This window comes from Chelonoidis abingdonii, chromosome 8 (genome assembly GCF_003597395.2).
Source record: "Chelonoidis abingdonii isolate Lonesome George chromosome 8, CheloAbing_2.0, whole genome shotgun sequence".
In the NCBI taxonomy this organism is placed as follows: Eukaryota; Metazoa; Chordata; order Testudines; family Testudinidae; genus Chelonoidis; species Chelonoidis abingdonii.
This window is the reverse complement of record NC_133776.1, coordinates 7,681,723-7,709,561: the sequence shown is the minus strand read 5'-3', so window position 1 is coordinate 7,709,561 and position 27,839 is coordinate 7,681,723. Positions and strand designations below refer to the sequence as shown.

Sequence of the window (27,839 nt, the reverse complement as noted above, 5' to 3'; positions counted from 1 at the left end):
CGTGGCCTCGCTCGAGCTCGCAGCTCTTTCTCCGCTCCGCCACTGCAGCTGGGACTGGAGCTGCGGCCCGCAGCCCGCGCGCTGGCGGCTGCCTGGTGCTTGAGGCTTGCGCCCTGCGGGGCCCGGCCTAGCGCCCTGGTGGCTGGACACGCACCCGGCCCTCGCGCGTCCTCCTCGGCCGGCTACGCCGACGCCACGGCCGGGGAGGCCTGCGCCTGTCGCCTTCCCGCGGGCCGCCGCCCGAGCCCGCCACCGTCTCCTCCCTCCTGTCCGCCCCTTCCACCGCCTCCACCCCGCTCGTTCGGCGCCCGCCAGCCCCGTGCCGAGCCCTGGCCCCGGGGCCCAGGCCCAGCTCGGCGACCCCGCTTCCACCCCTGCGTGTCCCTCCCGTGGACTCCCCCCTCCGCCCCCGACCTGCCGCCCCCTCCCCGCCCCACCTTCCCCGACCCTTCCGCAGCCGCCTGCCCGCTCGTCTTCAGGGTAGACCCCTTCACTGACTATGGCTCCGCCCTCACCATCTCCCTGCCCGCTGCCCTGCAGCCTCACCAGCCCTTCCAGATCGTCATCCGCTATACCACCACCGACGGCCCGGCCGTAAGTAGCCGCTCAGCCCCTGGCGCCTTGCTCCAGTCTTTGTTCCTTCTTTGAGGGGGTGGCCGGGTGCCCTGGCAGCAGCAAAATCCCAGCGGCCAGGTGGGAGTCTGGCAGGAGGTATCGTCAGTGCCCTCCGCTGTCTTCCCAGACGTACAGAGACCCAGGACTTGATTTCTCCCTCCTTTTGCCGGAAGGTGTGGGTTGAAATACAGGCTTCACTGGCAGCCCACAAAACCCCAAAGCACAACCTTTCTCCTGGGGTTTTGTCTGGGCCCAGCCTGAATGGCCTTGCCTGTCATTTTGAAGCATTTGTTTCTATGGATGGTAGCCAGGGCCGGCTCCAGGGGTTTTGTGGCCCCAAGCAGCCAAAAAAAAATAAAAATAGAAATAGCCACCATCAGGATCTGCGGCAATTCAGCAGAAGGTCCTTTGCTCCGACCGGGAGTGAGGGATCCTCCATCGAATTGCCGCCGATAGCTGGATGTGCTGCCCCTCTCCAGAGTGGCTGCCCCAAGCACCTGCTTGCTAAGCTGGTGCCTGGAGCCGGCCCTGATGGTAGCGGTAGGTGGTTTGATTACATGGAAGTGACAGTGGAGCTGGTTTCCCATGTTGGCAGTTCACTGTCTTGTTATCCATGTATCGTCGTAAGTGTGGGGAGCTCTTCAGACGCCTACCAAGACATAGTGCCCGTCTGAGGGACTTGCAGTCTAGGTTAGATGAGCCACAGCTTGACCCTGGGAGAGATGACAGCAGACAAGTGGAGGTGTAGGAATGAGGGGGTGCCTACCCTATCTAATATCATGAGGTTACTTATTTTCATATTGTCGTTTTTTCATTTTTGACCTATAATTGATCATTTGTTAAGTTGGTGTGTGCGTGTGGGCTGGTGTTAGAGAAAATCAGAATTTCACTGCTACGTTATCCTGCCATTTTTTCTGATTACCAGATGGTCTGTGTGTAAACAGCAGCTTTCCCCTTCCTACTCAGCTTGCTCCTTCTGATTCAGTGTTTTGACATCTCTCTTCACTCAACAAGGGCATACCTCAGGATGTGACACTGAGTAAACATGAGACCTCTTCTGAAGCACCAACCTGTGAAGGGTGCAACAAAGGCTTTTTACAACACATGCGTTGACTTAGTCGCTTGCTCTTTCTATGGCTCTCAAAAGTTGATGCCCCTGTTCATTGCCACTATGGGCATAAGCAGCTCAGAGTTACACTCTTAAAATTAACATAGTTGTTGGCAAGTGGTGTACACTCAGACAGGTCTACACTAGAAGTGCTTTGCCAGTATAGCCATATTGGTATCTATATTGCCAAAGCACTCCTTGCTTGTTGTGGGTATGCATTATTTTAAGTTCCAGCTGCAGTTTTGCCAGTATAATTGAATCTACACTAAGGGCTTTTGCTGGCACATGTATTTGGTCATAAATCACACCTCATAGCACCCCTGTCTATGCCAGCAAATGTCTGTAATGTGGACCTGGCCTCAGTGCCTTTCCTTTTCTGCCTCATTCAGAATGCCTCTGAGCAGGTCCGGTATCTGCTAGTAAGCCAGAATACAGTGGACTTTTGCCAAATGTTTGCAAAGATTAGGCCTTAGCTAGCCAGTTACATTTTGATAACAATAGCAGGGAGCTGGAATTGTGATGCTTGCATTTAATACACAACTCAGGCATGAATAGCCATGTACCAATATTTTGGGAAGACATTCTATTGGATGTGTCTGGCTTTGGCAGTGTTTAATTGGGTTTCACACAGTGTGCTCAACAGGCCCACCTAGTGGTGGCCCCTGACTAGCTAATCTGCATGGGACAAGCAACTTTTTCCTGCAGTAAAGAGAGATCTTTACAAATTTTGCTGTTCATTTGGATTCCTATAATTCTCTGTAACCGCTTGGACCCTGAACTTTCAGTCAATACCCAGCTGATCTTGAAATTCCAAGGGATTGTGGAAATAAACATATCTAAGCAATCACTGGACTTTATTAAATTAAGTTAAATTCAGCTGTCTGTAACTGAAAAGTACAGTATATGTTTTCTTTGTATTTGGCTATAATACGAAGGTGCTTTGCTCAGTTGGTCTGCATGCATCCCCTTACAAAATGTAATAAGATCTCCTGAGGGTTTTGTGAGACTCACAAAAGTTTGATACTCTAATGTGATGGACATGCTCATTTTATCTGATGTGATTTACCCTAACCTATCTCAGCTTGTTTGTTTAGTATAATGCCCTGCATCTAGCTTTAGAGTCACAAAAGTTATGGGACTAGCTCATGTAATTGTTTTAATTGCTGAAAATTAGTCAGACAGAAAATCTAAGGGGAAAAAAACCTGAAAAACTCAGTTTATGGCAAAGTAATCTAGTAGACAACAAATAGTAGGTCACACACACTTGTTAAAAGATCAGATTTCCAGGTAGAAGTGATTTACCAGAATTCTCTCTCAGGTATTTATCGGGTCCCCATTCATTACTATAGTACTTGAGCGCCTCACAACCTGCACTGAGGTAGAGCAGTGCTGTTATCCTCTTTGGACACAGAGGCTAAATGACTTGCTCAAATTCACATAGGAAGCCTGTGTCAGAGCTGGGTATTGAACCTGGGTCTCAGATTAGCACCCTGACCACTGGACCTTCCTTTCTGTATTCCTCTTTCTATAGTGCTTCACACGAAGTCACTATAATCTTGATTTTAGAACCTCTAGCTGAGGTGCTATAAAACTTTTCTCATTAAGTCCCCTGCTACTGGGTCAGGAATAATGATCATCCTGGAAATATCCCATGAAGAGCCATCTCTCTGCCTGATTTAGAGCATGCCAGAAAATAAACAGCAATGTTGTCGCTTGAGAATGTGGCTACAATTCAGAATACGAAGAAATTTTTTTCTAGTTGCTGTGATCTGTCTCTGTCAAGCCCAGATTGTCTGGTAGGCTTGTATCAGATTACCACTGCTCAACATGTCATGAAACTGGTGGTCCCTATTAGATTTGCCATGTTGATATGATCAGAGCAGATCAGTTTCATCATCCTGCCTCTGATGTTGCTTGATGCCTGATGGTATGGAAGAAAAACCTCCAGAATGCACTTTGCCAATTGTGCATTTGCTGCATGTGGTAGCAGGGGGTGGGAATGGGGATTCTCTCATGACAGTGACAGGCAATAGGGCATAACATTACCTAATCACACAGCATTTCTAAAGCACTGTGAACACTGGTATCTAGGTCTTATCATAGATTATAACTCTGCAAAAACCCTCAGTGATCTAAAATTATCCCGGCACTTAAAAATTTGACTCAACCACGGGAGTGATTTGCATATGCTATTTGCTGCTTAAAGTGATGATTCCTTTTGGTCTAAATGTGCTGATATTTCAAGTGTGGTTTTGTCCTGAGAAGTGACAGTAAAAATTGGCCCCAGAACTCCATATCAAATTTGCTCAGCTTAGAAGTAAGAAAAGAGTATCTCTGGCTGTCATCTCATGAACTATATAACAATATATATTCTGTCTTGGTTGTTCTTATAGAGCTCCTCGCTGTAGCTTCTAAGAACTGAAAAGGTAAATTAGATCTACATCCTTGTTCTGGAAGCTGATTCCACAGTCTCGTCATCCTGACTGAGAATGTTTTATCTTTGTGCTGGATTTTGCCAGCTCCATTATGCCACAGGCTGAATTGTCTTGGGTCATGGATGTGGTCTCAGACGTAGCTACATCCTGAGCCAAGACTGTTGGCATTAGAAGTGCACTGAGAATCAGTGGAGAATGCAGCGCGCTTGGGTGATGATCTCTTATTGCAGGGGTAGGCAACCTTTCAGAAGTGCTGTGCCGAGTCTTCATTTATTCACTCTGATTTAAGGTTTCGCGTGCCAGTAATACATTTTAACGTTTTTAGAAGGTCTCTTTTTCTATGTCTATAATATATAACTAAACTATTGTTGTATGTAAAGTAAATAAGGTTTTTTAAATGTTTAAGCAGCTTAATTTCAAATTAAATTAAAATGCAGAGCCCCCCAGACCAATGGCCAGGACCCAGGCAGTGTGAGTGCCACTGAAAATCAGTTTGCGTGCCACCTTCGACACACATGCCATAGGTTGCCTACCCCTGTCTTATTGTCTCATCCTGTGTATGTGATCTGCCTTGTTCTGCATGGACTTCTGCTTTTGCCCTTGCATACAATGTATTGCAGTAATCTAGTCTGGAGATGACAAATGCATGGATGCTGTGTCCAGACCCTCATCCAGATTCTCCAGTCCCATCATCATTGGTTTGTTTTTTTCTGGATTGAGTGTGAGGCAGCTGTTCTTTCTCCTGGTGCTTTTCTCTTGCAGCCTTTTTGCTATGTTTCTGATTGCATTGACTGTTTCTGTTGAAATACAGTTACAAAGCCTGGTGTCCTAAGGATATTGTTGGCAGCAGAGAGTGGTCTCACCTTTGCTTCACAATCTCAAAGCCACATTGTGTTTTCTAACCTGAACATTGTCATAAATACTCTGCAAGCCAAATTATGCCTTCAGTGAACATCTGCTCCTCAGCCCTGTAATGTCTGAGCATATGCTGCCACTTACACTTTTTCGGTCTTATTGGCTCTAGAGCAATGGAGTGATGAGAATGTGGTGCCATTGTTTGATTGTTTTTGGTGTAGCACTACCCTGTAAGTACAGGTGACGCGGTGTTCGCAGTGATTTGTTTTCATTCTTTATAATTGTCAGTACATTAGTAAATTCCTCGCAAGCTCTCTTCTCTTTGCAGGCTAATGATTTTTGGGGGGGCAGGGACTGTTTCCTGTGAGGCCCCTAGTCCATTTGTGCGTGGTGTTATTAAATAATAAATTAATGTTTCCATACAGCGTAGAGATATCAGCAGTAAGGTAGCATGAGAAGCTAGAACTATCTGACTGAAACATGAAATTGTGTTGCATTTATTTATTTGGCTTTAGTTATCCGTGTATGTTCAGCTGTCCATTATTCCTCATGCAGATCTGACAGGAGCCAATATCTTTTTATGGTGGATGGCTCTTAAGGGTCAGCTGGGAGATTAAATCTGCCTTTCACAGAGCATTCCTGTTCCTATTTGGGGCTGTGTTCTGTTAGGGAACTATGCTCTGTATACCACCTTCATGCTCCAGGAGCACATATGTTAAGCACCGCACTACCCTAGTGGCATGTGGACTGCATACAGTAGTGAAGTGTGTTTAAGTGAGGGTAATTCAGCCCCAGCCTTTCAGGACCAGAGATGTTCTGCAAAAAAAAAAAATGTTCGTTTTGCCGTTCCAGGAAAAGCAAATTCTACATACACTTCAAATCTCCAGCTGTGACATATCTCTGACTTGGCATTTAATATGTTGTCATCCACTATTGTTTTCTTTCCATGACGATGGGACAAGCCAGGGTTTGCATTTCAGGTTATAAAAACGGTTAGTATTTCCTCCTTCCTGTGATACAGCACAAAAGTCAGCCTGTGTTCAGACAGCAGCTGACCTCTGTACCATTTCAATTGGAGATGTCATAGTTCTTCCTGCATCACTGAGTGACACTTCACTCCTTGCTCCCCAAGTGTCTCTCTCTTTTACCCAAGTCCTCTGTATTTCAGATGGGCAGTTTAATTGCTTCCTATAGATCTGAGATTCTTGTTTCAGATGGAGAAGCCTATTCCTCACCACGGGTATGAATGCCAACCCCGCAGAGAAACCGAGGCACTGGTGGTGTTTCCAGTGGCTTGACCAATAATAAACACAGTATCAGCTGTAGGTTTCAGAACTGCAGGAAGCACAGGTATCTGCCTTGAGGGCACATGGCAAATACATACACATGCTTATCTGGTTCAGTAAAATATGAAGCTTTGCGCTGGTAGCTTGAGATGCATTGTCAGTGCCCCACTTCTCTTCTGTGCATGTGGAGAGGGAAAGCCAGACTGTGGGAAACCACCTTTCTTTCAGTGGAGGGAATTGGACAAAGCAGCCATCTCCCCTGTTTCTCTAAGGTGGGGAGGCTGGGTATTTCACACACCTGGAAATGTCTGATGGGGAAGCCACGACTGGGTGGTAAGGAAAGGAGCATATGTGATGTGGCTATGGGGAAGAGTGAGGTTTTTTTCCAATCGCAGGGGCAGGGGGCAACACAAGCAGGGGCATGGCTCTTTGTGGGGTCATTTGAGCCACCTCTCAGTAACACCATGCAGCATAGGGGCATGTGATGGTGGGGTAGACAGGGTATTTTTCTGAACAGGATTGGAGTGATCTGTTGCAGTAGGATATGTGTTGATTGTAAGACGATATTGGTTTATGTAACCGTATGAGACGTTGCAAGTTTATACCTTTTATTGTTAACTATGTTGCAGCTAATATATATGTTGTACTGAGTAATATTGTAGTGTGTTCATGTTACAGAATATTGGAGATGGATCCTTGAAAAGGAAATAGGATTTTATAATGTATTAATTTGTTGGCTTTACTTTTGCATAGACTTGTGCAAATCTAAAGTTCAGAGAGTGCTACAAGTTGGTTGGGGGGTATTTAATGTATGATGAAGGGTTATGTGGCAGTGAAGAATGGACTAGATCCTTTCACCATTCTTTTATTTTTTAAAGATAATGCAATGTGAATTTTTGGGCATTAAGTGGACTCCATTGAAACACGCATCCAGCTGTAGTTCTTTGTTTTTTAAAATTTTTTTTATTTGCGACTTTACTTGGTGGTGTGTTTTTTGTTTTTTAGCTGGGCTGTTAGTATAAATCATGTTGGTGCGTAAAGCCTATAGGAGGGGAGCTTTTCTTCAACAGGGCTTATGAGGTGCACCAAAGTGGGGCATCTTTCTTGCAGACCTTAGAAGTCTATCAGAGGCATGTGTGTTTCCCCTGGTTCGGGGATGTGGATAATGGAGGAGGGGAGGATTTCATCTGTGTTGTAAGTTCTTTCTTTTAGAACATTTAGGAAAGACTAAGCATTTAAACAAATTTAAAAAAAATATATAAAAGGTCCTGCTTGCTCACCCTAATTCCCTGTACTCCCCTCTATACCTTCCCCAGTCTGTGCCTCCCAGGCTATGTCCCTACGTCAGGTTCTATCCAGCACCTGTAGCAGCACAGTCTGGATTCAGTAACTGGTCTGTTTACAGTATAAGTGGCCCAAAGAGACACTACTATCCCTTTATATTTTGGTTGGAACTAACTGAGTTCGCCCAAGTGACTCAGTAGTAATAATTCTGAGGCTAATATGAGGCAACACAAGAGCTCTCTCTTTCCATACAGTTCTTAGCCTGCCTGCATACGATGGGAGTATTCCAGGTGAGACAGAAGAAACAGGTGCTGATTGCTTTGCTGGATACTCAAGATCCCATTGCCCATTCTGTTTTATTTAAAAAAAACCCACCAAACACAACCCCCCCCATTGCTTTGGTGTCATTGGCCAAAATTTTCTACTCTCTGATTATAATGTGTATGCTGTGTACCCATTTCCCCCCAGAGATGGCTGCATTTCAATGGTGCTGCAGTTATCAGGGCTGTTTTGGGGACCAGTGATCATAGAAATGTAGGGTTGGAAGGGACCTTGAAAGGGCGTCTAGTCCATCCTCCTGAGCAGGACCAAGTATACCTAGATCAGTGGTCCCCAACCTTTCTGTTGCAATAGCATGTTCATGTTCCCAGAAGAGTGTGGTGGGCGCCGGACGACCAGCTGCCGAAATGCTGCCGAGAACCGGCATCATCAAGAGACGTCGCCGCTGAAGCAGCGGCATTTCGGTGGCAACACTTCTTTGCATTGCCTCTTCATGGCAGCATTTCGGCGGCTGGCTGTCCAGCAGCTGCACTCCTTAGTGGGAGCTTGTTCAACGGAAACGCTCCCTTGTCAGTAAATGCACATAAATGGAGCTCAGCCCCCAGTTGCTATGATGAGGACGGTTACCAGCTGTTCTGTACCATCTACTGGGAATGACCGAGAATCATTCCTATTTTCACCCAGGCGCCCCCGGCCAGCCTCACCTGAAGCCAGCCAGGAGCACTCACGGGTTGATAACAAGGACGGCTACCAGTCCTACTGCACCAGCATACTGTCCGTCTTCTGCCACTGGAAAGGGGAGGGAGCAGTATACTGCGGTTTTCACTTTCTGCAGCATCGGTGGGTTCTCTACCAGCAGCATTTCAGTAACAATAGGGTGACATTTGAAAAAAAGTCAAGAAACGATTTTCTTTCCCTTTTCTGTCACGTGTAGTGGGAGTAGAGAGAGTAAATTGACGATATTACCTGAACCAAGCCGCACATGTGTTTGAACCCTACAGGCATTGGAGCTCAGACCAAAGAATGCAATTACTTCATCAGAGACTGCTGAGTCGTGTGACGTGGGATAGCTGGAGTCTCTAGTACCCCTCCCTCCATCCCATGGAGCGTTCCATTTGGGTTCTTTGGCTTCCCGTTACGCTTTGATCACGCAAGCACTGTGTTATGCCGTGCGAGATTTTTTTATTTAGTTCAAGTTATAAACTCAAGCTTTTTGCTTTGGAATTTGCAGGTGTCAGCCCAGGTAATAGCCATCACCACTTCATTCATTCTTTTCTTTGCAAATTGAATCTCCCCTTAAGACCTGTTTCTTCCAGGAAACCTTTATACACTGTTCTTCCAGTAATTTCTCCACACATTCTCACTCCCATTCATTTGAACTGTTACCCTGTGTATCAAAATTTCGCGGGGATTTTCCTGTTTACCTGGCCACTGCATCAAAGTTCAGATTGCTGTACAGAGCGGTCATAGTGGTGCACTGTGGGATACCGCCCGGAGGCCAATACCGTCGATTTGTGGCCACACTAACCCTAATCCGATATGGTAATACCGATGTTAGCGCTACTCCTCTCGTCAGGGAGGAGTACAGAAACCGATTTAAAGAACCCTTTATATCGATATAAAGGGCCTCGTAGTGTGGACGGGTACAGCGTTAAATCGGTTTTAACGCTGCTAAAATCGGTTTAAACGCGTAGTGTAGACCACGCCTTAGAGTTAGGAAGTTTTTTCTAATATCTAGCCTAAATTTCTCTTGCTGCAGATTAAGCCCATTACTGCTTGTCCTACATTCGGTGGATGTGAAGAAGAACTGACCACCTTTCTCTTTATGACAGACCTTAACAGATTTGAAAACTATTAACAGGTCCCTCTCCATTGTCTTTTCTCAAGACTAAAGGGTGCCCAGATTTTTTACCTTTTCTCTTAGATCAGGTTTTTAAAATCTTTTATAATTCTGGTTGCTCTCCTCTGGTCTCTCTCCCATTTGTCCACATTTTTCTTTAAGTGCGGTGCCCAGAACTGGACACAGTATTCCAACTGAGGCCTCGCCAGTGCCTAGTAGAGTGGAACAGTTGCTTCCTATGTCATATATGTGATATTCCTGTTAATACACCCCAGAATATTCGTTTTTTTGCAACTGTGTCGTCACATTGTTGACTTGTATTCAATTTGTATCCCCTGTGAAGCTTTGTCTACACTAAAGGGAAAAGTTGATCTAAGCTACTCAATTTGAGTTACATGAATAGCGTAACTCAAATCAGCGTAGCTTAGATCTACTTACTGCAGGGTCCACACTACGCGACGTCGACGGGAGATGCTCTCCTGTCAACTCTCCTTACTCTTCTCAATCAGGTGGAGTACAGGAGTTGATGGGAGAGTGATCGGCATTCGGTTTAACGGGCCTTCACTAGACCCGCTAAATCGCTGATGCATCAATCACCGCAGCGTCTATCCTCCGGCAAGTGTAGACAAGCCATAACCCTCAGATCCTTTTCTGTCGTACTACTACCTAGCCAGTTATTCTCCATTCGTAGTTGTGCATTTGATTTTATTCTAATCCTGTCCTCCAAAGCACTTGCAATCCTTCCCAACTTGGTGTCATCCACAAATTTTATAAACATACCCTCCACACCATTACCCTAATCATTGATGAAAATATTGAATAGTACCAGACTTAGGACAGACCCCTGCTGGGCCACACTAGATATGTCCCCCAGTTTGACAGCAAGCCGTTGATAACTATTCTTTGAGTAAGGTTTTTCAACCAGTTATGCATCCATTTTACATTAATACTAGGTTGGTTTGGCACAATTTGTTCTTGACAAATCCGTATTGACTATTACTTATCACCCTATAATGATATTTACACTGTTTGAACCTCCTTTTGGAAGCTTGCACAACTGACCCCATATGTTCTTTACTTTGTAACATCTGCACTGCATTGTACTCAAGGAGATAGTTTTTTGCAGGTTTGACAGGTGATTACTCCCCAAGAAAATCCATTTTTCCAGTTATTGCAGGGCTTGAGTTGAGAGGGGTTACAGTTTGCTGTGCACTGCACTATGTAGCCAGATAGTGAAAGAAAATTACTCTATTTGGATGGCCATGGCAAATGTATGGCAGCTGAAATTGTTGAAAGTGGAAATATACATTACTCCAAGCGTATGAATGAAGAATCACTAACTCTCTCTCTGATTCTTTCAGCATATCTCTTATTTCTTATATCTTATCTCTTAATTTCAGCTCCTCTGACCTTTGTATCAGTTTTGTTCCTCTTGCTCACCTCTGCTCCATCTGACATTCCAACAGATCTGGTGGCTGGACCCAGAGCTAACTTGTGGCAAAGCCAAGCCGTTTGTCTTCACCCAGGGCCATTCAGTGTGTAATCGGTCCTTCTTTCCCTGCTTTGACACACCAGCAGTGAAATGCAGCTATTCAGCTACAGTCAAGGTAGGTAACTCCAGTGGCAATCTTGGGTAGGAACAACACAGTGCTCCAGTGACACCTAATGAGAGAGAAGAAATGGTGATCTAGTAGCAGACATGAGACTTTGGGTCCTCTCTGAACAGAACCAGCATAGCCACTTTGAAGCAACTCCGAGGCCTGGCATTCCAATAGCCAAGGTTCTCTGGAACCATTCGTTCTGCAGTGCGTATTATGAAAGAGAGAATTAGACTGGGTGATAGCTTCCAGCAATGGTTATTGAGGGGTAACCCTCCCCATTGATGACTAGGCAGTGCACAGTTCTGAAAGAGCAGTACCAGGTGATGTGACCTCTTGGGTGGATGGAGCCACTCGGTATGTGAGCGCTCCTGGAACACCAATAGCCACATGTACATTCTGTAATAGGGTTAGTCATGGTCACTTCACAGACAGCTTATCCGGATTAAAAAAATAAAATAAAATCTGACTTTACTCTGTCTGTCTCTCTCTCTCTCTAAAATGTTTTCCCATCCATTAAATTACATCCTTCCAGGAAAAGTAAGATCTATGAGCCTGGTCCCTTGGCCCAATCATCTCAGCCTGTTGAGCCAGCTTAAGTAGATGTGTGTTGGTGTTTCAGGCACCCGCGGGTATCCAGGTGTTGATGAGTGCCACCCAAAGTACCTACTTGGAGCAAGAGGGCGTATACCAGTTTTATATGGAATATCCAGTTCCTGCCTATCTCGTGGCTCTGGTGGCAGGGGACCTTATCTCTGCAGACGTTGGCCCCAGGTGAGATTGGCAGCCAGCTGCTTCTACTTTATTCCTTGTGTCCATATAAAGCTGTGTTGGGGGGTTGGACAGTAGTGTGGGTAAGGGTTAATGCAGTATATCATGCTACCATCTGGGAGTGAGAGCTGTGACCTTTCAGAGAGCAGGAGATCTACTTGGGTAAAAGAAACTCCACAGAACCGGACTGCAGGAGCTGTACTTAGCGTGAGCTCTTCAGACTGCCTTTTTGTCCTGGGTTTGTAAAGCGCCTACGCCAGGGGTTGGCAACCATTCAGAAGTGCTGTGCCGAGTCTTCATTTCTTCACTCTAATTAAGTTAAGGTGTCGCGTGCCAGTACTACATTTTAACGTTTTTAGACTGTCTCTTTCTGTAAGTCTATAATATATAACTAAACTGTTGTATGTAAAGTAAATAAGGTTTTTAAAATGTTTAAGAAGCTTCATTTAAAATTAAATTAAAATGCAGAGCCCCCTGGACCAGTGGCCAGGACCTGGGCAGTGTGAGTGCCACTGAAAATCAGCTCGCGTGCGCAGGTTGCCTACACAATGGAGTCCTGGTCCAAGACTGGGGCTCCTAGGCACGTGATCTTATATTAACATATTATTGTTATTATTTATTAGTATTAGGGCTGTTGATTAATCGCAGTTAACTCACATGATTAACTCAAAAAAATTAATCCTGATTAAAAAAATTAATTGCGATTAATCGCAGTTTTAATCGCACTGTAACGCAGTGGAATACCAATTGAAATGTATTAAATATTTTGTATGTTTTTCTACATTTTCAAATGTATTGATTTCAGTTACAACACAGAATACAAAGTGTACAGTGCTCACTTTATATTTTGATTACAAATATTTGCACTCTAAAAATGATAAAAGAAATAGTATTTTTCAATTCACCTCATCAAGTACTGTAGTGCAATCTCTTTATCGTGAAAGTGCAAGTTACAAACGTAGATTTGTTGTTGTTTCATAACTGCACTCAAACAAAAGTGTAACATTTTAGAGCCTACATGTTCACTCAGTCCTACTTCTTGTTCAGCCGATCGCGAAGACAAAGAAGTTTGTTCACATTTACGGGACATAATGCTACCCACTTCTTATTTACAATGTACTGAAAGTGAGAACAGACCTTCACATGGCAACTTTTGTAGCTGGCGTTGCAAGATATTTACGTGCCAGATATGCTAAACAGTCATATGCACCTTCATGCTTTGGCTACCATTCCAGAGGACATGCTTCCATGCAGATGATGCTCATTAAAAAAATGTGTTAATTAAATTTATGACTGAATTCCTTGGGGGAGAATTGTATGTCTCCAGCACTGTTTTATCCGCATTCTGCATATATTTCGTGTTATAGCAATCTCAGATGATGACCCAGAACATGTTATCTGTTTTAAGAACACTTTCACTGCAGATTTGACAAACACAAGGAGGTACCAATGTGAGATTTCTAAAGATAGCTACAGCACATGACCCAAGTTTAAGAATCTGAAGTGCCTTGCAAAATCAGAGAGGGATGAGGTGAGGAACATTTCAGAATCCTTAAAGAGCAACACTTTGGTGTGGAAACTACAGATCTTGAACCACCAAAAAAGAAAATCAACCTTCTGGTGGTGGCATCCGACTCAAATGAAGAAAATACATGCATCGGTCCACACTGCTTGGATCGTTATCGAGCAGAATACGTCATCAGCGTGGACATGTCCTCTAGAATGGTGGTTGAAGCATAAAGGGACATATGAATCTTTGAGGCATTTGGCATGTAAATATCTTGTGACATGTCATGTGGACGCCTGTTCTCACTTTCAGTGACACTGTCAACAAGAAGTGGGCATTATCTCCTGCAAATGTTTGTCTTTTTGCAATTGGTTGAGCAAGAAGTAAGACTGAGTGGACTTGTGGGCTCTAAAGTTTTACATTGTTTTATTTTTGAATGTAGGTTTTTTTTAACATAATTCTACATTTGTAAATTCAACTTTCATGATGAAGAGATTGCACTACAGTACATGCAATGGGGGAACTGATCCTGACCTGAGACCTCTCTGTTCACTATTGGAATACAGATATGAAATAAAAGTGTAGTGGAAAGATGAGGTTTTATTCTTTCAGAGAGAGGAATTAATTCTGTTTGAATTATTGGCTCCAATTTTCTACTTTGTGACAGGAGCAGAGTGTGGGCAGAACCTTGTCTGCTGCCAACAGCCATCAGCAAGCTGTCTGGCATGGTGGAGCGTTGGCTGAGTGCTGCAGAGAACCTCTATGGCCATTACATATGGGGAAGGTGAGTTCAATAGAATTCTTCTGGATACTCATGACAGGAATATAGTAAAGGAATGTAGAAGATGGACATAGAGCTCCATCATAAGGATCACTGTATCTGGCAGGCCTGATGATCATCTCAGGAGAGTATGGTGTGGAGTTAATAACTGACTGCAGAGTCTTGGTTCAGCAGGCGACCTGCTTTTGATGGAGGTCAATGTGGAGGATCAAACACACAAGCTTGTTTTTCAGTTTAATTTTTCAGAAGAAAATTACAAGAAAATTATGCTATAAACACAGCATATATATAAAATATAGTATGTTATCTAGTGTGTTATCTAGTCAGTGTGCTTATATACTGCTCAATACATGCTCTGTAAGTTCTGCACGATAAAATACTACAAAACATTAAAATAAAAAGTGAAGCTCAGCTGGTTAGAACTGACCTTCAGCAAAAGCTTAAAGGATGTGGCACAAGGGCAAAGTTCAGTGCCTTCCAGGAAGCTGCAGACAGTCTGGCTAACTAGACTCTGCTAGGCTTAACCAGTTCTAGATCATATGCTGCCTCTGTGTTTTTTCTTTTGTGAGTAGCAATCAGTATTATTCTTTACACATATTTTCCAGGAGACTTCGGAATTTTCAGCTGAGTTGAGAAATTATTTTTCTAATGTTTGCTAAGTCCCAGTTGACTTCATGTGTCATCCTGCAGTATTTAAACCGTTTGTGTATTTTGCTACATTATCTTCCTCTGGATTTGTGTAGCCTATGTAATAGTGTGAAGACAGATGATAAAAGTTCCTTCTGTATTTTCTGGCACTCATTTTTGTTAAAATGGAAAATGTCTTTACTTGAACTTTCACAGCATTCCACTTGGGAGGGGGAATGGTTCATGTTATGGTTAGATCATCAATCTCTGAAATTCAGAATGTCGCAAAAAGGAACAATATGGGGGAAGCAAATTTCATTTATTCAAAACAAGAACAGCAATACCCCAATCTCCCTCTTCTATTTTTGCTTTGGAGAATCCATTTGTCTCTCACCATTTGGTATTTGTACTCGTGATCATTGGGGTGGGCAGTGTTGAGGACCGGAGCTTTCTGGACCCTGGGTCTTGTGGAGTAGTGAAATCTTTCAGACGTGCCATAGCACTTTGTTATGCAGCCTTCTTTCCTCTAGGTACTAAGCCTGAACTCTCTCCCTGTTTCCTTCATTCCAACCCTTTCCTTTTCCTTTTGCTTTACATCCTTGGGACAATGTGGGCTTGAACCTCACCTAGCCAAGTGTAAGAGTCAATACTTTGCTTGGAGCCCAATCTTGCAAGGTGTGGAGAGCCACCTGTGAGATGCTAAATGCGCTCATCTTCTACTGAAGTGGGAGTTGATGGCACTCAGCACTTTGCAGGGGGGGGCTCGTAGAGAGCTTAGCTGGGGCTCATCTCACTCTGGGGCAGCGGGGACCCACACTGCCTCACTAAGTTCAGGAAGAGGTCTAGCAGGGAATTAGTCCGGCCTCAGGAGTCTTCCTCCGCGGCCTTTGTGAGGGCAGAAACAACACAGTTAGTGGTCAATCCAGGCCCTGGGTCAGGGCGGGGCACTGGTGAGTCAGGTGCTCAGGCCCTCAGGCAGGGGATGAGCAGTAACCGTATATACACAGTGAGCCCAGACCCTGGGTCAGGGCAGGGCACTGGTGAGTCAGGTGCTCAGGCCCTCAGGCAGGGGATGAGCAGTAACCGTATATACACAGTGAGCCCAGACCCTGGGTCCGAAGGCCTGGGAGAGGGGGAGACAGCCACTAGTGGGTTGGGTAGCAGGAGGACGCAGGCCCTCCCACTCCACTGCGTCCCAGCCTGGGGCCCTGCTGCTGCGTCAGTGGGGATCCTGACTGCAACACATGGGCTCTGGCAGTGCTGCAGCCAGACTAGGGTTGGCTGCCCCCGAGCTACTTCCTGACTCCCCCTCTTCAGGTACCTGGGTCAAGGTGCTGTCCTCAGTGGGGTCCAACTCCATGGGTTCCTTGGGATAGCTGGCCTGGGGCAGGCTCGGCCACCCCTTGGGTCCGCCGTAGGTTACTGGGGCTTCCCAACCAGGAGGTAGGCCAGAGGTGTCTAGTCTCCCCGGTGGCTGCCCTCCCAGTGAGCTCTGGGGCTGGGCCTTTATACTTCCTGTGGCACACCTGACCCTCTTGGGGGTGGGCTCAGAGCTCCCTAGCTGCGCCCACTGTGGTGTCCAGAGGGGCTCATCTCTCTTTGGGGTAGCGGGGACCCACACCACTTAACTACAGGGGCCTACACCCCCTCTAGCTGATTGTTGGAGTTCAGTCTGACTTTGACTCGAAGCCTTGGTACTATGAGATGAGTCTGTTGTTTTTGAAGGAATTTCTTTTGTCTTTAGGGTAAGCTATGTACACAGGGCTTCTGTATTTCTTTTTTAATAGTAGGCAGGAGGAAAGCTTTCCTACCCACCAAAGCTGATTGCAGTGCTGTCTGATCATGGGCCAGTGCTGATCACCTGGTGTGGGAGATCGTGGGGTTGCTGCAGTCTCACCTGGAGTGCATTGACTAGAGGGCTCAAGTAATGGATTAGGAGGTTAAATGGGGAAAACACAATAACCCTCAAGTAAGCTTTCCTTCAACAAAGCTTTTGTGTAATCTTGGATAAATTAAAGTAATTTGGCTCCTCTGGCTTCTCTCTCTCTGTCTCCCTCTGTTCCAGGTATGATATTGTTTTTCTTCCTCCATCCTTCCCCATTGTTGCTATGGAGAACCCGTGCCTGACCTTCATAATCTCTTCCATTCTGGAGAGTGACGATTTCCTCATCATCGATGTCATTCATGAGATTGCCCACAGCTGGTTTGGCAATGCAGTCACCAACGCCACGTGGGAGGAGATGTGGCTGAGCGAGGGGCTGGCCACGTACGCACAGCGCCGGATCACCACTGAGACCTATGGTATAGATGTTGCGATTGTTTTTGTTTGATGTGTGTCTGATGCTATCATCTTTCACGTGGGGATATAAAATGTTAACTGGTTAACCGGTAAGCATTAGTCTTACTGGTTAATCCGCCTTAACTGTTAACCCCAGGGCCGACCAGCCCCAGTGGCCCTGCGCGGACTGGCCCGTCAGCCCCACACCAGCCCCAGCTGCACCAGCTGGCAGGATTGGCCCCAGCCACTTAATTGGTTAACCGTTTAAATGAAATATTTAGTCGTTTAAACGGTTCACTTTTTAAACGGTATTTACATCCCTATTTTCAATTTGATCGGCTTTCCTTTGCCCACCTTTTAGGAGAGAGGGTAAGCAGGAGTGCCCAATTTACCTTCTCTCTTCCGTTCATTATTCTATGTGCCGCTATCATGTCCCCTCATATGTTTCCTCTCTAAATGAAACAGTCTCTTTCTAGTCAGTCTTTCCTAGCAGCCTTGCCATGCTTCTAATTGCTTTTGCTGTCCCTTCCTGGACTCATATATCTTGATTTTTTGAGGTAGGGCCACCAGAACAGAGCTCTAGGAGAAGAGATGTCATCAGTTTACAAAAAGGCATTCATTATAATATTTGTCAGTATCCAGGAGTGGCGCCAGGGTTTTTGGCGCCCTAGGCAGGGGTCCTTCTGCGCTCCTGGTCGTTGGCGGCAATTCTGCGGCGAGGGGGTCCTTCCGCGCTCCCGGTCTTGGGGCACTTTGGCGGCGGGTCTGGAGCGAGTGAAGGACCCGCCGCAGAATTGCCGGCGACGACCCAGAGCGTGGAAAGACTCCCCGCCGCCAAATTGCTACCCTCCCAAATCCTGGTGCCCTAGGCGACTGCCTAGGTCGCCTAATTGGAAGCGCCGGCCCTGTCAGTATCTTTTGGATTCCATTGTAACCTTTTGTTCCCTTGTTTGACTGCCATTGTGCTTTGAACAGACCACAGTAATGCTCAGGTGTCTTTCCTGAGTGGTCACAGTTCCATTGGTGAAAGATCATTTGTAAGAATAGTTCAAGTTATTCTTTTCCAATACTCGTTACTCTACCCCACAGAGAGAGAGAGAGGAAGAGGAAGGTCCTTGCAGGTTTCAGTCTCTTCTTCTCTCCTTCCTTTAGAACCAGCTGTTGCAAAAAGCAGTTGTTTAGGGTGTTGAGAAACTGCTTCTCTATATGTTGTCCTGATGTGACAATTGATATGTGTGATTCATATATAAAGTCACCGGTTATTGCTGTTTCATTAGACTTAGTTGCCTCTTTGAGCTCCCTCCTCACTGTTTACCTAATATCCTTTTCCTGACCAGGAGGCAAGTAGTATAAACCTATTGGTAATCTTGTGATTTAGTATTTGTATCTGTATTCTGGTGCAGTGGTTTTCAAACTTTTCTTCAACTGGGTCTTAAAAAAAAAAAATTTGTTGATGCCTGTCACCCAACGGAGCTTGGGTTGAGGGGTTTGGGGTGTGGGAAGGGCTCAGGGCTGGGGGAGATGGTTGGGGTGCAGGGGTGAGGGCTGTGGGGTGCTGCCGGGAATGAGGGGCTCAGGGTTTGGTTAATGTGGAGCCCCCTCATCCTTCCTATATTGGTTCTTCCTTCCCTCCAAAGTTCCCCAGGACCTGATACATTTAATTCCTGCCCCCCTTCTTTACATAGCCCTTTCCAGATGCTGAAAGGCTCCGACGTTGCCCCTGTGTAGCTGACCCTGCAAGTGGAATTGGAAACCTTTCAGAGAAAGATCCTTTAGAGGGCCTGGACTTAAGTCATTTTCTTATTCAAAAGTTACCGTTTAGGCCCTCTCTCCAACACCTCCCTATGTCTGTGAAGGTATAGGTGAGATCACTACAGTCACCAAAAAATTGCAGCCGGCTGTAGGGTGAAAGCAGCAGCACCTTAACAGCACAGAGCAGTTCTGCACAGACATTAGGAACAGAAAATGTAGAATAATTTACCTAATTTCAGCTACAGGGGAGAGAGAAGGAGATATAACTTGATTCAGAATTTGGCTAGGAGACTACACATAAAGCCCTTACTGCTTCAAAATAGAATCTTTAATAGCCACACTTTGTCAGAACGTCTTTCTGTATCTCCTCTGTGAGACGGCATACCCTTCAGCAGTGTCCCAAACAGGATAAGGTACTGATGAAGTACTGAACGGTAAGAAAAGAGCCCACTACTCTACTCCAATATCACTTCCTGTGTCACATGTGTTCCTTTGAAGTTTCCCATTCAAAGATTGCCCAGGTGCCACTCTGCATAGCTTGTAAAATCTAATCAGATAAAGCCTGCGGTAGGAAATCTAGTGTTGTTTTTGTGTTGATTATTTCCAAGAGTTCCTTTTGTTTCAGGCTGATATGTAGCCAGAATTCAGAAATGCAATGTTTCAAGTTCAGACTTTCATTGCAAATATTTTTCACTAATTGCAAGGGATTTCTGTGATTAGTTTCCCTGTAAAGTACTTTCATTTGATTTTCTCCTGTTGTGACATTTGTCTTTCACTTTCCAGTAACTCGTATCTTTTACAAGTACCAGAGAGGCAGTTATCTGCTTGGAACTGGATAGTGTGTATAATTTCTCTCTCTCACGGGGCAGGTGCTGCCTTCACATGCCTGGAGACTGCATTCCGTCTTGATGCCCTCCACAGACAGATGAAACTCCTTGGGGAGGACAACCCTGTTAGCAAGCTTCAGGTTAAGCTGGAGCCAGGTACGGCTGATCCTGGAACTGCTGGGAGTTGCTGTTGCAAGAAACAGCCCATATATTTAAATGCCCGAATATGTACCCAAGAGCCTAAGTGTGGACACCCAGTTTTTTAAAATCTTGGCCTATGTTTTCAGTCAGTTTAATTTGAAGAGCAATTTAAATAAATGAAGGAACTTGCCTTTGGTGAGGAGCCAGTCCACTAGCATTTTTCATTCTAGCCCTGTCTTAAAAATTAATTTAAAAAAAAATGTATTTTTCCAGAAAGGATATTTTTTTTAACCTTTGCTAAACTCAGATGTTTGAATGGATTTTTTTTCCCCCCAGTTTCCAAAATAAGCATAATTGGGCAAAGACAAATCGTCTTTCTGCCCTGAAAATTTTTGCCCTGAAAGCTGAATACTTTTGAAAATCTGAACATGTCAGAATAAGTGGTTATAAAGAAAACGATTTGTTTTGCAACCTAGGTGAAAGTCTGATCTGTTAGATGCCCTGGTGTGCACATATATTTGTATATACTCATGTGAACACACCGGGATCTATGTACACATAAAAAATGCATGGTTTGCTTTCCTGTTGATACAGCTCTGCAGTATTAGAGGCTGATCTGTTGTTACTCTCTCAGCTAAATTTATTTCTACACCCTGATGTGTTTTATTTTCTGGTGCTGGTTTTCTGTCTTGGTTTATATATTTGTTTGGGGACACAGAGCACCAGACCAAGAAGTAGTCTTGCAGTCTAGGTGTTCCATGGCACAAAATAAAATGCAAATAAGAACTTAGTACAGGTTGAAAAATACTGAAGGTGCCAAGTGTTGGCATCTCAAGAGTCTCTGACAAAGAAATTAGCAGCACTTTGTGTATGCTGAGCGGTTCCCAAGGTTTGCATTGAAGAATATGGAACTGAGAAAAAGGCCTTAGAGACTGGTCTGGAATTTGAAATGGCTCAAATCTTAGGGATTTTATGCTTAGTTTAGATAATGTCCCAGGCATTACAGTGCCCTACAATGCTGTCGTTTATCTTTTCCTTTCAGGGGTGAATCCGAGTAATATGATGAACCTGTTCACCTACGAGAAAGGCTACTGCTTTGTTCACTACCTGTCCCAGCTTTGTGGAGACCCCAAACACTTCGACTCCTTCCTCAGAGTTAGTGTGAATACATACCTCGTGCTGTGCACATTTCCACCTGTGTTTCTAACTGTCTCTGGTTTTGTCACTGCAGCTAAGGCCGTGTCTATGCTAGTGAACTTACAGTGGCTTAGCTGTACCGATGCAGCCGCACTGCTGTAAAATCGCTTGTGTAGCCATTCTCTGCTGACGGGAGAGAGCTCTCCTGTCGACCTAATAAAACTACCTTCTCACTACCACTTACGTGCTGTGCGCGCTACCATTTAATGCTGTCAACACTTATGTCACTCAGGGAGGTGGTTTTTTTTCATATCCCTGGGCGATGTACGTTTTGCCAACATAAGTCATAGTGTAGACATGGCCTGAGTGAGATATGACTGGGAGGCAATTAGGTCTGAGACAGCAGAAGAACGTTACTGCCATCACTCTAATTCTGACAAGAGAAAAGTATCTCCTGGGTTATCTCCTAACTGAACATGGATAGGCTCCTGTCCATCTCCAGCTGCAAGCTGCAGGGAGGGATAGCTCAGTGGTTTGAGCATTGGCCTACTAAACCCAGGATTGTGAGTTCAGTCCTTGAGGGGGCCATTTGGGGATTTCGTTGGGAATTGGTCCTGCTTTGAGCAGGGGGTTGAACTAGATAATCTCCTCAGGTCCCTTCTAACTCTAATAATTTATGATTCTGTGAAAGGGTGTCATGAGATTGCCAATGACTAAGTTAATAGTGTTCTGACAATCAGTGTATCTTTGTAACTTGTTGTTTGGGGCTTCAGTGGAAAACACTACAAGGAATAGTTGAGTTATCACTGGGATGACCTTCAGTTTACTAATGAGTCCCTAGTTTGTTGTGGTTTTTACATGTGTGACTAGCAAACCCAGCGATCAGGACTCCCTGGATAGAGCACTTTTTATTATAGGTGGGGAAGCCTTGGTATCCAGCAGCACTATGGCAAATGCTGTATACACTGAGGTCTCTACTGAATTGTGTTTAAAAACTGACGACAACGCTCATTTGCTCTTCTCTTGACTTTTCTCTCCTTGACTTTCACATTGCTATCACCTCATTATGGTCTCCTTCTCTCAATATCTTCTGACTCATCTTCTCTCTCTCCTTAATACATCAAGTACGTACAGAGACTTCTGTACTTCTCCTGTAATCTGTACCCGGTTGGTGAACTGCTTGGTGGTCAGTTGTGTTCTAATTTTCACAACTGTGAATGCGCTGAAACCTTCCCCTCTTGCCATTGATACTTCAGTGTGGCAGAGCTCTTGCTTAGGGCAGTTCATACTGAACTGGAAACCTTTCTGTGACTGCACCATTTTTCTGCATACAATGGTGCTTCCCTTACCTAGCTTCTTATACAGATCTCCCCTCCTTTTCACCTTCTTTTTATACTAGAACCCCTTTCCAATAGCTGTTCTCACTCTCTCATCTCTATTTTCACATCAGGCTCCATGATTCTCCCACCAACTCTCACTGTCTTCCTAACTGTAATTCACTCTTTCACTCTGTTTCAGGCATACATTGAGAAATACAAGTTCACCAGCGTTGTAGCCCAAGATCTTTTGGATTCCTTCCTGAATTTTTTTCCAGAACTGAAAGAGCAAAGTGTTGACAACAAAGCAGGTGGGAAAGAGAGAGTTTCTTTGTTTAAGCAAAGACAGTTTGAAATAACAGCCTAGGCTGGGATTAGAGGGTGTATAGGGAAATGCTGGATCTGAAGAAAATGAAACTTCCTTATTGATTCATCTTTGGCATTCAACCCGTTATAAACGTGATTCCTGCCATTATCACTCGGCTTGTAATGTCAGTCATCAAAGCTAGAGAAAGAGGATAGAAAATAAATGTTTTCTATAATTAAAATAGAAGTGGAATTTAGATACACATATCTCTCACTGTGAAGCTGCAGCCTGTATACTTCCCTGAAATTCATGAAATCCTTTTCTGTATCCTGCCATTGATTCTACAAATGGGTTTGCAGGGCTCTGTGCATTATAGGAGGTTATTCTGGTCTTTCTTTTGATAGTGGGAATAAATCTGAAATCATTTATGTTCCCCCTAGTGGGGCAGTAACCTGTCCCCCTTTCTACAGAGCTGGAGCCCTCCCTCAATTCTTACCTGCGTTTTAGTCTCTACTTGAATCTTTGTCAGAACTGAGGTCTTAAAATTGCTGAGAAAGTGACGTGCATGAAGGGGAGTCTGAGAGAAAGTTGGATCCAAGATGCCTCATCTTCCTTTCTGTCTATCTCAACATTATCATCTTGGGTATTTTGAGTTACCATCACCACAGTGACTAAGCACTAGATGACATCAGGGTTAGTATTAGACAGCGATGTGTTACGGTTGGAAGGGAGCCAGCAACAGCCTAACCCAATAAATGCTACATAGTGCAGAGAAAATAGCTAAGACTGGTAGGATCAATATTAGGATTTTGCTCCCTGCTGTGTTGCTACCATTAAAAGTTGATACAGTTGCTATTGTTAGAACTTTTTTTAACTATGCTAGAAGCAGTCCTGGGCCTTGAGACAGTCAAGTCAGCTGCAGAGACTCCTGCTTGACCCTTTCGGTGCTCCTCATTCCAGGACTGGAGTTTGAACGTTGGCTCAATGCTACAGGACCTCCATTAGCTGAGCCAGACTTATCTCAGGGATCCAGTCTGATCAGACCAGTGGAGACACTCTTCAAACTCTGGACCACTGAGCCTCTTGATGCCGTTGCTGCTGCTGGCAGTGTTGACATCACTAAATGGAGACCGTTCCAAACTGTGCTTTTTTTGGACAGATTGCTGGATGGGTCACCGTTGCCTCCTGGTGAGTACTGGAGCAAAGCAGTAGGCAAGTGTTCCTGGTACAAACAGTGAAGGAAATAATATTATCGCTTACTTTGCTCTCTTAACACACAGCCCCTCACCCTAGGTTAATGTTTTTCATCTACTTTTGTATAATTTCTTTTAAACTTGCCAAAATATCTTCTAGTAACAAACTCTTTCTTTGTGTATGTGCTCTCTTCAGAGGTGATAAAAAAGCTTTCAGAATGTTACTCCTCTCAGCTGGACGCCATGAATGCAGAGATCCGTATCCGCTGGTTGCAGATCGTAGTCCGAAATGACTATTACCCAGATTTTTACAAAGTCCGACACTTCTTGGAATACCAGGTACTAACTGCTGGATTAAACAGCACTGCACCTCTCAGTGCATGAGACATGTGCATGAGACATGCGACGTGAAAGAGACCTTGGAACTTCTGCTTCCTGGCCAAGTATAGATCAGGTGTGTTGTGAAGGGGCTGAGCTTGGTTCACCTGCTAGTGGGTGGGGATGGCGGAAGTGAGAGAACGCATCATTGTCCTGACCGTATTTCTGTTTGGCACCTTCCTTCTGCGATGAAGGATTGGCTTGGACATAATTTGACTTGCCTGTGCGTAGTCTGTACTATTCTAGTCTGGCTCCTCACCCCCAACCTTAGTCTGCCCACCTCAGTCTTGTCCTGCTTTGCCGGGTCTGGGCTCTCTAGAGCAGAGACTGCAGCCCATACCAATCTGTGTGATAGTTTTGTTGTTCAGTGAATAAATGACCATAGACTTGGTTGAGGCCTATCAGATGTGGTTTATTAGTTGCTTGATTGAGCAGAAGTGAAAAGCTGTTTCATTTCATCACTGTGTCTTTTCCCCTTGGCCTGCTGGTTGAACTATTTGTTGTGCATGAGCAGTGGAATTAACTATTCTTAGACAGACATTCATAGAAAAGCCTGTTGTCTTACTGATACCAATCTGGCCTCAGGTTGAGCTGATTTAAAGTAATTTGATAAAAGTCTTACCAAAGAGAGAGTTTGAAGAAATATAGTAACTGCCTATGATCTTAGGTCATGGAGAACTGTCTGGTGTATTCTTTTCATAGCTGAGTCTCTTAACCTTTATATGTACACCACTACCTTGATATAACACCACCCGATATAACACGAATTTGGATATAACGCGGTAAAGCAGTTGTCTGGGAGGGCGGGGCTACGCAATCCTGGGGATCAAAGCAAGTTCGATATAACACGGTTTCACCTATAATGCGGTAAGATTTTTTGGCTCCCAAGGACAGCGTTATATCGAGGTAGAGGTGTATTATGTGTTATCCAGTTTTATTTTTATTGTAGATGTCTCGAATGTACACAATTCCACTGTATGAGGACATCTGTACTGGCACCCTGAAGTCCTTTGCCTTAGAAGTTTTCTACCAGACCCAGAACCAGCTGCATCCCAACTTGCGGAAAACCATTCAGCAGATTTTGACACAGGGCTTGAATCCTCTTCCCACCACAGACACTACAGCAGTTGCCACAGACACACCAACTGTGGTGCTTGAGGACAAACCCTCAGAGACCGCTAACAGTGCCATTTCACTCAGGGATGTTAACGTGTCTGCTTAGATCACCATCTCATGCCAGGCACGACGCTTCAAGATCAGGACAGAGGCAAAATACAATGTGTTGCCTCCTTTTCCTCAGCCCTACAGCTGCAGTCTTTTGTAACTGGATTTTTTTAAAGTCCCCAGACACAAAGCAAATGTGCCTTCAAGTGCCCAACACAGTGACACTGCCAGGTTTCAGGGTTCTTTTTCAGATGCGAACAGGAACTGCTGTGGGATGGATATTTTGATTCATTGCATCATGGACAGGGACTTCATGGAGTTGTTTCCCCTCTACAAGTGGATAGTTCTCTTCTTTGGGGTTCTTATGGACTGGGTTGTTGGTGTTGAGTAATCTGAGGTGACGCACAATACTTGTGTGTGTGTTGCCAGGAGGGTCAAGAAGCAGGAGAATGGGGATTTGGGCCAGAGCTCTGTGAAGAATAGACTTTGAAGAATTTGAAGTGGTGGCGAACATGTTTTCTGCTTGTGCTCCTTTCTGTGACAGAAACGTGGGATTTGGAAGGTGGAGAACTAATTCTTATATAATTGAGAATCTAGTTTAAAACAAGCACCTGGGTTTCTTCCTGATGGATAAATATGGAGAGCATAGAAACCTCATGGAGGATTTAAAATCCTCCCCATTAACTCAGCCCTACCCTCTGTGCTCCCTTTGCACTGATTGAGAATGACAAGCAAACAGATTGGGATTTTCAAAGGGGGCTAGTGGAGTTTAGTGCCCAAATGCCATTGAATTTCAATGGAAGGTGGAAACCTAAATCCCTTAAACTCCTTTGACAAGCCCAGCTTCAACCCTCATTAGTTTCCTGGCATGTAGAGCATCTGCATCCTTCAAATGGCCTGTGTGTTCTTCCTACTTACTTTCCTTTGGGAATAATAAATGGGACCTTTATTTAATTTTAAAAAATCACCTGCGTGCACTGGACCTGCAAGACAACCATGGAGATGGTGACCATGCTAAAATTCTATTTTCCATTTTTTTCCTCCCTTGGTCTGAATAACAGCCTGTTAGAGGGATGAGGGAAGCAACCTTTCTCTGGATGCAAAACGCTGGAGCCTAAACCCAGTTTACTCAAGTCTGCTCCCTGACTCCTAAAGGCAGTGCAGTGCCAAGGCACTTACCCAGAGTGGTTCCCCAGGGTCGCTGGCCAGGCACACCTGACTGTTACTAGCAAAAAGAGAGAGAGAATTTTCACTGTCCATTCCCTGTGGGCAAAGCATTGTTGTAGTTGCTCATCAAAAATAAACACATGGGGAATCCTTTGGGAATCGCTAGTGCAGCCTCAATAAATGACACAACACAGGCAATACATTGCAGATTCTAAAGAACCTTTTCTGTACCAAAATGTGGGCAGTCTCTAAGTGCCTCTGCATGGGCGCCTGGCAGCTCTCTTGGGACTGATGTAGCAAGTAAACTAGCGTGAGTAAACGGTGAAAGCTTCAGAGTAGTCTCAGCTGAAGGAGAACTGAGCTGGAAGCTGCCTTTTTTGGACGAGAGGGTGTTTTTAAAATAAGCCTGCCTATGTTTTCTGAGAGGGGCTGTTACTAAGTGCCTGTTAGACATGCCTGCTCTAGTAACCTCCCCATTTTAAAAGTGATTTCCATGTGACATCGTCTGTTTAAGTGTTGCTTTGAAGATGTACATGGCACTGGCAAGTAAGGGAACCTGGGAGATATTACACCAAATGAAATGAGTTTACACCCATGTACTGATGGGGATTTAGGTGCTGTTATTGATCTATTTTTCTGGCCTTAAATGAAGTTGGATTTCACATTTGCCTTAGCCTGGGCCAACCTGGGATAAAGCAATAATGAACTCAGGCCTACATAGTACTACAGTCGTTTCCCAAATGTACCATCAGCGTTTGGGTGCTTGACATCTCCAAGCTGTGCTCTTTGCTCTTTTAACAGTATTAACCTTTTCTGTTCAATTGAGTTTTCAGTACAATTCTCTTTCCTTTCGTTCATTGTTACCTTGTTAGGCTGATTTATGCAAATGGACCTTTCCACTTCCTTTATTGCCATTGTTGGCACTTAGTATCCTGGACACCACTGCCGGCAGTGACAGCCTGGCTAAAACCAGTGACCACTAGCCTCATTTGCAGCACCAGGCCTTGGTTTTACAGCATTTTATTTTGCGGGAGAATGTATATGACCCTGGTGGAAATTTTTTAATTTACATTGATGCCTTATGATTAAATATCAAATTAAACTAAGCTTTGTGACATGTCTAACCTTTCTGCCTTACTGTGTCCCTGCCACATGTTGGTGAGCTTTGTACTGTTAACTTGAGAGGAAACAAG

The 27,839-nt window shown here is 44.7% G+C and overlaps 1 protein-coding gene across 3 annotated transcripts; it reads left to right on the top strand.

Annotated features, from left to right (window-relative positions):
* The first annotated feature begins 16 nt into the window (after window positions 1–16).
* Window positions 17–27,764, top strand: RNPEPL1 (arginyl aminopeptidase like 1). Of its 3 annotated transcripts, XM_032803944.2 has the most exons (11): window positions 17–594; window positions 11,169–11,309; window positions 11,923–12,074; window positions 14,246–14,362; window positions 17,052–17,287; window positions 19,886–19,999; window positions 21,027–21,139; window positions 22,640–22,748; window positions 23,705–23,932; window positions 24,134–24,276; window positions 25,265–27,764. In XM_032803944.2, exons 3-11 carry the CDS (start codon window positions 11,947–11,949, stop codon window positions 25,535–25,537), a joined length of 1,461 nt encoding a protein of 486 aa, XP_032659835.1. In that variant the 5' UTR covers window positions 17–594; window positions 11,169–11,309; window positions 11,923–11,946; the 3' UTR covers window positions 25,538–27,764. The 3 variants fall into 3 exon arrangements, with proteins under 3 accessions (XP_032659835.1, XP_074924450.1, XP_032659832.1); XM_075068349.1 differs by lacking the exon at window positions 11,923–12,074 and having other exon boundaries at window positions 239–594; XM_032803941.2 differs by lacking the exons at window positions 11,169–11,309; window positions 11,923–12,074; window positions 14,246–14,362 and having other exon boundaries at window positions 416–594.
* Window positions 27,765–27,839: the final 75 nt, after the last annotated feature.

Coding starts and splice junctions, on each gene's coding strand:
- RNPEPL1 (XM_032803944.2), top strand. CDS start 11,947: ATGAGTGCCACCCAAAGTACCTACTTGGAGCAAGAGGGCGTATACCAG. Junction 20,000..21,026: donor TCAGGTTAAGCTGGAGCCAG/GTACGGCTGATC, acceptor TTTTCCTTTCAG/GGGTGAATCCGAGTAATATG. Junction 21,140..22,639: donor ACTTCGACTCCTTCCTCAGA/GTTAGTGTGAAT, acceptor ACTCTGTTTCAG/GCATACATTGAGAAATACAA.